At 35.7% G+C, this 9,492-nt stretch overlaps 1 protein-coding gene across 1 annotated transcript; it reads right to left on the reverse strand.

Moving 5' to 3' along the window:
- Positions 1-5,580: 5,580 nt before the first annotated feature.
- Positions 5,581-6,585, reverse strand: Nxph2 (neurexophilin 2). The gene has a single exon (XM_042683426.1). The coding sequence runs from the start codon at positions 6,583-6,585 to the stop codon at positions 5,791-5,793; it is 795 nt and encodes a 264-aa protein (XP_042539360.1). The 3' UTR covers positions 5,581-5,790.
- Between the last annotated feature and the right edge of the window lie 2,907 nt (positions 6,586-9,492).

A 9,492-nucleotide genomic window follows, 5' to 3' on the forward strand; every position in this document is an offset into this window, starting at 1 on the left:
GATACAGAAGAAATTTATACTATAGTTTGCCTCTAGAAAAGGAAACAGAGCAGCTAAGTAAAAGAAATAGAAAGGAAGTCTGAAACCACTCACCATATGGGTTACTTTTAAATGTCTTTTAAATATGACATAACTGTACATAAATAATTATGAATCCACATAAGTACATTACCAATAAAGACTAAAGATTGAGGAAGTGGCACTGTGACTCAAAGTGGTAGAGCACTAGCCTTGACTAAATAGGTCAGGGACAGTGCCCAAGACCCACCACCGACCAAAAAAAAAGATTGCTTTAGCAGATGAAGTAGAATCTGCACGATTCCTGGGTTTCTAGTTTATTGCCACTTCCTGTTTCCTGGTGGTTCATTGGAGATAAGAGTCTTCTGGAGCCGGGCACCAGTGGCTCACGCCTGTAATCCTAGCTACTCAGGAGGCTGAGGATCGCAGTTCAAAGCCAGCTTGAGCAGGAAAGTCTGTGAAGCCTCTTACCTCCAATAAACCACTAAAAAACCGGAAGTGGAGCTGTGGCTCAAGTGGTAGAGTGCTCACCTTGAGCTGAAGAGCTCAAGGACAGCGCCTACGCTTGGAGTTCAAGCCCCACGACCGACAAAAAGAAAAAGAAAAAGAAGAGTCTCATTATCTCTCAGGCTGGCCTTGAACTGTGAACCTTAGATCTCAGCCTTCTGAGTAGCTAGGATTACCAGTGTGAGCCACTGATGTCTAGCTCAGGTCAGATCTGGTAGTCTAGCTCAGTTCAGTGGTAAAGCACTTGCCTAGCACAATTCAATCCTTGGTACTACAAAATAAGCAGGCAAACAACCATAGAAAAGAAAGCCAACAAAACTATCCACCTCTGTTTTATAGGGATCATTTGTAAAATAAATGTAAGTAAATAACTTCCTTTGTTATTCTTTAATACAACATTATTTTTCACTTAAAGTAACAGCTTTATCCAGGCATTGTGGAACACTCAAAAAAAAGTATAAAATGTGATCTAGTTAACCTATGTTTTTCTTTGTGGATGAAAAAATGAACATATAATATTAATAATAAACCAAGTCAAATACATCGTACATGTGTACAATCTACATGTACATTTTATGGTATCTGCCATAAGCTGAAATAAATAATGTTAAAAAAGAAAAAGGTCACACTTATTTAGAGTATACGAAGGATTTTATGTAATGTTTACACTAGTTATTTCATGTGAAGTTGCAATAATAAACCTATCCTAAAAGTTCAGTTACTTGATGGAACTATGCATTTGTTAATCTCTCAAATAGCAGACATGGGTGGGTTTGGGGATTAAGTAACCCACTTCTATAATAAGAGAACCACTGAGACTAGTGGTTGTCTTTCAATCTATCCTTAAGGTATCTTCCCAAGTCAGCTGAGAGGAAAGAACCTAGACCAATACTTGTATGTGAGCCTACTCCCAGGAGTATATATGTCCTTTCTTATCACACTCCATTAAGTTCAAGTTTAGCAACAGACTATACATCACTATTTGTGAGGCAATCTATTGACCAGCCAATACACAAACTTTCCATTGCAATGGAAGAATTAGAATATATTTTGGTAATCAGCTGGGAGTCTATTATAGACACAAAATATCAAAGATTTGAAGGAATAATGAGACAGAATGGCTTTATCCAGGTAGAACAATAAAGATAACCAGATTGTTAATCTTCATCAGGTTTCCATCTCTTTACCTGATAAACAAAATTTATTCTAGGTGATTTCTAAAAGTATTGCTACCCTTTAAGTCTCTGTGGTTTCTGGAGGTAATATTCAGTGAGAATTGTGTTCAGCTGGAACAAGGTCTTCATACTGGAAACAGTTCAAAGTAACTCTCATGCTATGTGTGTATCAAATCAGGCAACTGAAATTGATGAAGTACCTCTATCAACTTGATTAGCTTAATAAATTTTCTGATAGCTAGTAAATTACTATGTATACTAGTAAGACTGTTTCAGGAAAACATTTGCATTAGCATCAGTAGACTAAAGATCCACTCTCACCAATATGAATGGATATTATCTAACCTATTTAGGAACTGAGTAGATTAGAAAGGTAGAGGAAAGGCAGATTTGCTCTCTTGTACTTTTTGAAGTGGGATCTCTATCTTCTTTTGCCCTTGATATTGCAGCTCTTAGTTCTTTCTTTTGGCTTAGTCTTAATTATATCACCTGCTCTTCAGGTCCTTCAGCTTACAGTGGAATATCATGGGAGTTTTCATCTTCCATAATTGCATGAGTTAAATATGGCTATAAATCTTAACATAATTTATTGGATCTGTTCCTCTGGAGAATCCTGGCTACATCCCTATTACAAGGCACTCTGGAGGACAAAAGAAGTTACCTGATTTTTTTTTTTTGAAAAGCTAAGGATCAAACTCAGGGCCTTGCACTTGTGAGGCAAGTTCTCTTCCACTGAGTTAATTCTCCAATCCCTAGCTCACTCTTTTAGAGAATAGATTACATATTATTTATGAGTGAACCTGAGCTGAATACAAGGCAAGATTAAGATGAAAATTAAATTATATGTTTTATTTCTAGGCTTCAATATGGAATAGGATATTAGAGTGAATATGAAGTGATCCTTGATTACCTCCTACAAAATTTTTTAAAGTGGAAAAAATATGTCTAATAAAAGCTCTATTTCTTGTGATTTATCTCTTACAATTAGTCATAGTATATTTCCATTCATTGAAAGTTTGATTCATTAACTTTGGGCTGACTATAGTTTTACTACAAATAAAAATGCATGGAATTGGGCTGGGAAGGTGGCTCAGTGGTAGAGTGCTTGCCTCGCATGCATGAGGACCTGGGTTCCATTCCTCAGCACCGCATAAACAGAAAAAGCCATAAGTGGCAGTATGGCTCAAGTGGTAGAGTGCTAGCCTTGAGCTGAAGAGCTGAGGTACAGAGCCAAGGTCAAAAATTCAGGCCCCACAACCGATCAAAAAAAAATAAGCATGGAATAGGGAATAGAAAAATTACAATCTTGATGCTTTTAGAGAAAGAATATGTTAAACCATTTTCATGTTTAGTTTCAATTTCTAGATCATGTCTTTTGCAAACACTGATTAGTTTTACTATCTTGAATTTCCAATTCAAGGTACCTTTCTTCATACTCCAAGACCTGGGACCAGGATTCAGGAGAAATGCATTTCAACTGGATTTGCCATTAAAGTAACATTCACTTTCCAGGAGATTGGACAAAGTTGTCTTTCAAATGAGCCAGTTCACACAACAAGGATAGGATATACTCTTTGAAATGACTTTCCTTTCCTAGAATTGAGCTAACCACTTTTTTATTTTGTTATTAAATCTACTAGTTTAATTTTATATTTTAAGAATTTTTTTATATTCTTAAGCAGTTTGTTCTTGGGTGCCAAATTAGCCTGCGTGAATGCCCTTTTCCTCAGCTACAGAACTAAAAGGCAAAAATGGTTGTACAGAACCATGTGAATGTGCATGCTTAAATGGAGTCTGATTTATATTGTGCCAAGTATCATCACCAACAATTATGTATGCTTTGAAATGAAATTATGATAGAAATATAGGAGGCATATGTTCCATTCCAATTTAAATATGCCTGTGGGAAACTTTTAAAAAAATCCATAAACTGGATGAAATCTAAGAATTGTATAAATTGATTTACAGGATTTTTTTCTTTGCAAGAAAATAATATTTATATCTCTCAACTTTTGAACATCATTTTTAGAGCTCATTCCATATTTCCATAATAATTATAATGGCAGATCACATTTATAGTGCTCTTCCAGGATGTCAGGGCATATACAACATGTGTGATGTAAATTATCTTTTACTCTGTAATTTCCATAGCAAAGCTACATAGCTTAATAGGTGCATAAGGAAAACTTCAATGTTTAATCATTATTATTCAAAACACACAGATACACACACAATTCTTGTTGCAAAATGAAACAAGAACAAGAACAAAAAAATCTTAAAAAAATAACAACCCTGGAATACATGTGACAGATCTAGCAAATTATTTTTATTTACATAGAAATGTGTACACATACCTTTTCTGTACACAGAAAATTCTAAGTATATATACATACATGGTTCCCACGTACTTTACAATAAATAATACTAATTTACTCCTGTTTCTAGATGAACATAAAAAGATGTCTCAAAATATTACTCACCAACCACAGAATTACAGAAGCACCTGATGAAGTCAGAGCAGAAACTTCAAGCCTGTACGACCACACACTAAGCCTAGTACAACTTTTACAAAAGACAAAATTGAACACTTTGAAGATATCACTAGTAAAAGGAAAGGAATGGAGATGCGAAATGGAGAATGTAGCTGTTGGTTTCTGATAAGAGTTGCCTTTGTTCATTAAGACATACTTTGCTTATTCTTCAATTGAAGGTTTTACTTTCATTAATATTTTACAAAAGAGGAAGGGGAAGATGAAGTTAACTTCCACTGTTACAAGGGTAATAACCATTCTTTGAGACTTGAGTTCTAGATTCCCCGCCCCCCTCCCCAGACAACCTTCTGTGCTAATTCAGTGACTATCTAGTTCTGCACTACATGCTCATCCCTCACCCATCACTGAAGACTAGTAGGGCAATGTGAAGGTACATTAATTCAAAGCAATTTTAAGGACCTAGTAAGTCAGGACCTTGCTTATCAGTATTAATAATGAGATATATTCAAATGTAATATTATTTCTGTATGGTATGGAGAGTTTTACTCTTCATCTTAATGATTAACAAAATTCAAAAAGAACCTAATTTGGCAATACAGAGGTAATGAATCCAGAGCCCTGATATTTCCAAGCCTCTATTCCACCGTTTCTTCATTGAAATTTCCAATCTCTCTTGCACCTTTTTATTCACAATTTTGCCTAGAAAAGAAATGACTTAATCTCAATTCCAGACTTGTTCTATGCGTATGTATATAAAATCACACTATTAAATTAATAGAATGAAATCCTGAACTCTATGGTGAATGAGAATTTTATGTGATTTCTGTTAATGTCACAACATCAAGTTTGGTCAGTTTCTAAAAATATAATCTTCCTTAAGACTTACACCAAGATTTGCTTCCCCAATGCACCAGTATTACTAACCCCATGAGAATCATGATGGGGGTGGCCAATACAAGTGAAAAGAGCTTAAAGCACACTCCACTCTACTCTAGCTCAGAGAATAGTGCACTGGGCCCCACTACAGCACTGCAACTTCACAGAGGAGTTTGGCAACACATTTTACCCTATCACTGTATCTTCTCTTATACCAATACTGGCACCGATGTGAAGAAAGAGATAGTAATATAAAAACAAAAGGATCTAATGTCAGAAACACAATTCATCTATCAAATACTATCTTTCCAGTTACTTTACTGAATTTTCTGTTTTAAATGGTAACCTTCCAAACATAGTTCCAGGCAGACCCGTTTTGAGAGCAATGCTGATTACATGCATAATTTAGTTCTTTCTTCTTATACATGGCTGCCACTGATGTTCTTTAAGAGAAACAACAATATTTCTAAAATTTAGTCATCTTACAAGAAAGTGACGGCTTGGTAAGCAGTTTGATTTCTTAAAGGTACTTATGATTGAAAACAAACACATTTCACATAGGAATATGTTTCTTTTTTTCTTTTAACTTGAAAACCAGATAGGGAGTTGCGGTTCACTGCCAGAAACAAAAGGAATCCTTTACTATGGAGAGCTGGACTTTCTTTCTTGGTCATTCTAATTAAATATACACACGTTCGTCATTTCTATCACTGTGAGAAGGTTCATCCAGAAGATAAGTATGGAGTCTCACTATGGTAATTGTAGTCAGGACAAACCTTTTGCACAAGTTTATAATCAACACTGTAAAAGGCAATGTAAATGCAAATGACCTTGAAGGGCTTGGAACATAACCAAGACACATGGCTCTGAGTCTGCTCCTGGTAGCAGATCTTGGATGGGTCAAAGTTGCACAGGGCGGTCTTCTTCGCCCGATCTGTTTTTTCATACTCAATACGACAATTGAAAGATTTGGATTCCTTGGTCTCCAAGGTTGACTGGGGGGAAACTTCAAACTCCACCACTTTAGAGGGAGGGACCAAGCTCACTGAAACGTTACCCAGGCCTGTGGAATTATGCCGGAAATAAACACTGAAAGTTCCATTTCCATGGTCGACAATCTTCCCCGTGATGAGGAGGTTGAGTTTGACAGTTTTAATGTTGGAATGAAAGTCACCCCATCCAAACATTTTCTTAAATTTTCCTGTCTTTACTATTGGCCGACGTTTAGTTCTTGTCAGTGGCTCCTGGACCTCTGTGATGTTGGCCAGCCAATCCCAAAAGTTGTCCATGCTGTCTGCATAGGCCAGGGGGCCAGGCTTGGGCACTGGAGACTGTTTAACGAACAGACGCAGGGGACTGATGATCCTCGAATGAACCACGTTTCCAACCAGCGTTCCTGCAGCATCTTTATCCTCCCAATCCAGACCCTCTGTGGCGGGCACCACCTCTTTACTATCACAAAACAGCTGAGGGAAAGAGAAGAAAGAGAAATAATCTTCAGGATATGCTTTGAGCATGCACACAGAAACAGAAGGGAAACTTAGTATTATTTATGTTCTTGCTAAATCCCTTTCTCCCTCTCTCCCTTCTTCTCTCCCTTTTTTGCTCTCTCACATGCACATGATAAACACACACTCACTCAGTTGGGCTCAGCTGTACAAAGAGATGAGTATTTAATGTGAGTGATGTAAAACTGAAAGTATAACAATTAAAATGGTGAGAATAAGAAGGTCTTTCATTTGCATGTGTTAGTGTGGCCTCCATTTCATAATCTTCCTCTTGTCTTTTTCCAAATTTATTTTTACTCATTTTTTATTATTATCTTTAAGTAGCTGTACAAAGGAGTTACTATTTAGTGAAGCAGCTTTATGAATACAATATACCTTGATCAATGTCCCCTCTTTCAACATTCTCACCCAGACTTGAGTAGGATATTTTGGCCACTTATGTTATAAACTCATGGAAGTTTTGAGGTCTTGACATTCAGATGGAAGAGAATTCTAGATGCTGAATCATACCAATGAGTTATAAACCACCTGAATCATAAGCAATACATCTCTTAAGTGTATTTGGAATTATTAGTGTTATCAGTATATTCAAGAGTTTAAGACATAATTTTATGGTTTTTAAAAAATACAATCCCAATGCAACTAACAAAATCCCAACTAACAATCCCAACTAACAAAAAACATGTGGTTAGTATTAAAATTCTACAAAAGGCTTATTTGTGGGAATAGCACACTATGTTACTCTTCTGGAAACAGAAATACATGTGGAAATTATAAATTAGTAAACTGCATATGATTTAATAAATTTGACTACAATAAAACTCAAATATGGAAATAATGCACAACTTATGTGTACATGTTTTACTAACATGTTATTTGGCTATAGATTATAGGCACTGAAACGCCACTGTATTTTCATTTTTACTCTCTTTGTAATATGTGTCCTCATGATTTCTCCATTCAGTTAAGTCAATATGGAATCTGAAAACTGTTGCCTGGAGCAAATATTTATGGATGAGTTATAAAGTCTGAGAAGTACAGGTTTCTAGTGGAAACATGAACAGCTTCTTATCACTAATGGCACAAACCACTCTTGTAATGATTCTGTGGAGAACTGTCAGCATGATGAAAAGCATGAGGCTGTGTTTATGGACTGCTTCTCCAGTCTCAGATTCTCCAAAACACTGGGTAAAACTGATGTCAGATTTAGATAATTTTAGATATTATTGCATTCAATCCAATCATAAACATAGCTTGGATTATAAATATTGCACATGAATATACAGTATACCTTGATAATGTGAGGAGCCATTTGGCATAGTCACAAAAGTTTAGAAGTTTAACCTGGGATTAGTGGTTCATATCTATAATCTGGTTACTTGGGAAGATTGTAATCCCAGGCCACCTAGCCAAAAGTGTGAGACCCTAACTGAAAAAGAAAGCAAAAGGACAAGAAACATAGCTCAAACGATAGAGCACTTGCTTGGCAAGTGTGAAGCCCTGAGGTCAATCGCTAAAACTACAAATAATGTTTGTAAACTTAAGTTTTAACAGAATATTTTGAAAAGTATCATCACTTAGATCAGGATTACTGCAGAGTAGGAATCCAAGGACTTGTAAGAGGTGTGTGTGTGTGTGTGTGTGTGTGTGTGTGTGTGTGTGTGTGTGTGTGTGTGTGTGTGTGTGTTTTAAAGCTTGCTTATTATCACTAAAATTACAGATGTTGGAAAACATATTGATATAATTTTACATTTTAAGGTCAAATCCATCTGACCTCCTCTTAGGGCTTACAAAACTTGCATTTGATACTTCCTTCTTCCCCCAGGTATTGTCAGGATGGCAAAATTACCAGGGAAATAAGGATCATTACCCTGAATTTGGTTTTCAAAGTACATGTAATACTGTAACTGTAGCTTTCTGCTTTTGAGTATTTCCCCCGACGGTTTTATTTAAATATTAGCTCACAAAGTCTTATATCACCTAATCCATGTTATCATAATAAATGAAAGAATTCAGTGATGAATAAAACATAGCAATACAACATAAGTGAAACAATGAAAATTAAAGTTATATACATATGAATCAGCTCATTCACTGTCTTTAAATAGGGACTGCATTTGTGAAGAGCACTAAAATCACCACTGATCACTCTTACTGTGGTATGCAGAAACCAAGTGCTTCACAGCCCATGCAGTTCAGTAGTCTGCCTTCAGGTCTGAGTTTTGCTGAGAACTGATGTGAGCTGGTACAAGTGATGTGTCCTGTCTTTTCTCCAGAGAAAGGACAAGGTTCCCTGAACAGATAAGACACTCTTTGCTGATCATCATGTTCCAATTTCTCTTTCCTGTGAGCATCATTCTTATTACCCAGAGTCTATTACCTAGTTTTCACTATCTCCAATATTTCATGAAGTTTTCCTGCCTGGGAAGTGGTGACAGATTAGCCTACCACTTGTTGGGAACTTCTGTCCTTAACAAATGCTTCTTAAAAAAAAAAACAAAAAAAAAAAAACAAAAAAAAAACCAAATGCTTCTTTGCTGATCTTTAGTCCTTGGTTTAGTATAGTCTCAAAACTTTCCTCAGGCTTGCTTTCCTTTCTCTTTCATTCTTCCTTGATAACATGCTTAAAATACCATAATTTCTTTTCTTCATAGATTTCCTACTAATTAACATTAATTAATAGATAGATAAACATTTAATAGATAAATAGATAAATATTTTCTATTCAAAAAAGTTTTTTTTTTTCAACCACAAATATGAAAACATTCTTGGCTTTCATCATCAGTCTACTTTTTCTATTCTTTCTATATGTAAGTGTTTGTCCTATGTTACATATTTTCCCCAAATTTTTCTCCTGGTATTATTTCTTTTGATTCAGTGCTTTGCTCAATTTACTCTTCTGTTATTAAAATGTAT

This window comes from Dipodomys spectabilis, unplaced genomic scaffold (genome assembly GCF_019054845.1).
Source record: "Dipodomys spectabilis isolate Male_0828 unplaced genomic scaffold, ASM1905484v1 ptg000081l, whole genome shotgun sequence".
Classification (NCBI taxonomy): Eukaryota; Metazoa; Chordata; class Mammalia; order Rodentia; family Heteromyidae; genus Dipodomys; species Dipodomys spectabilis.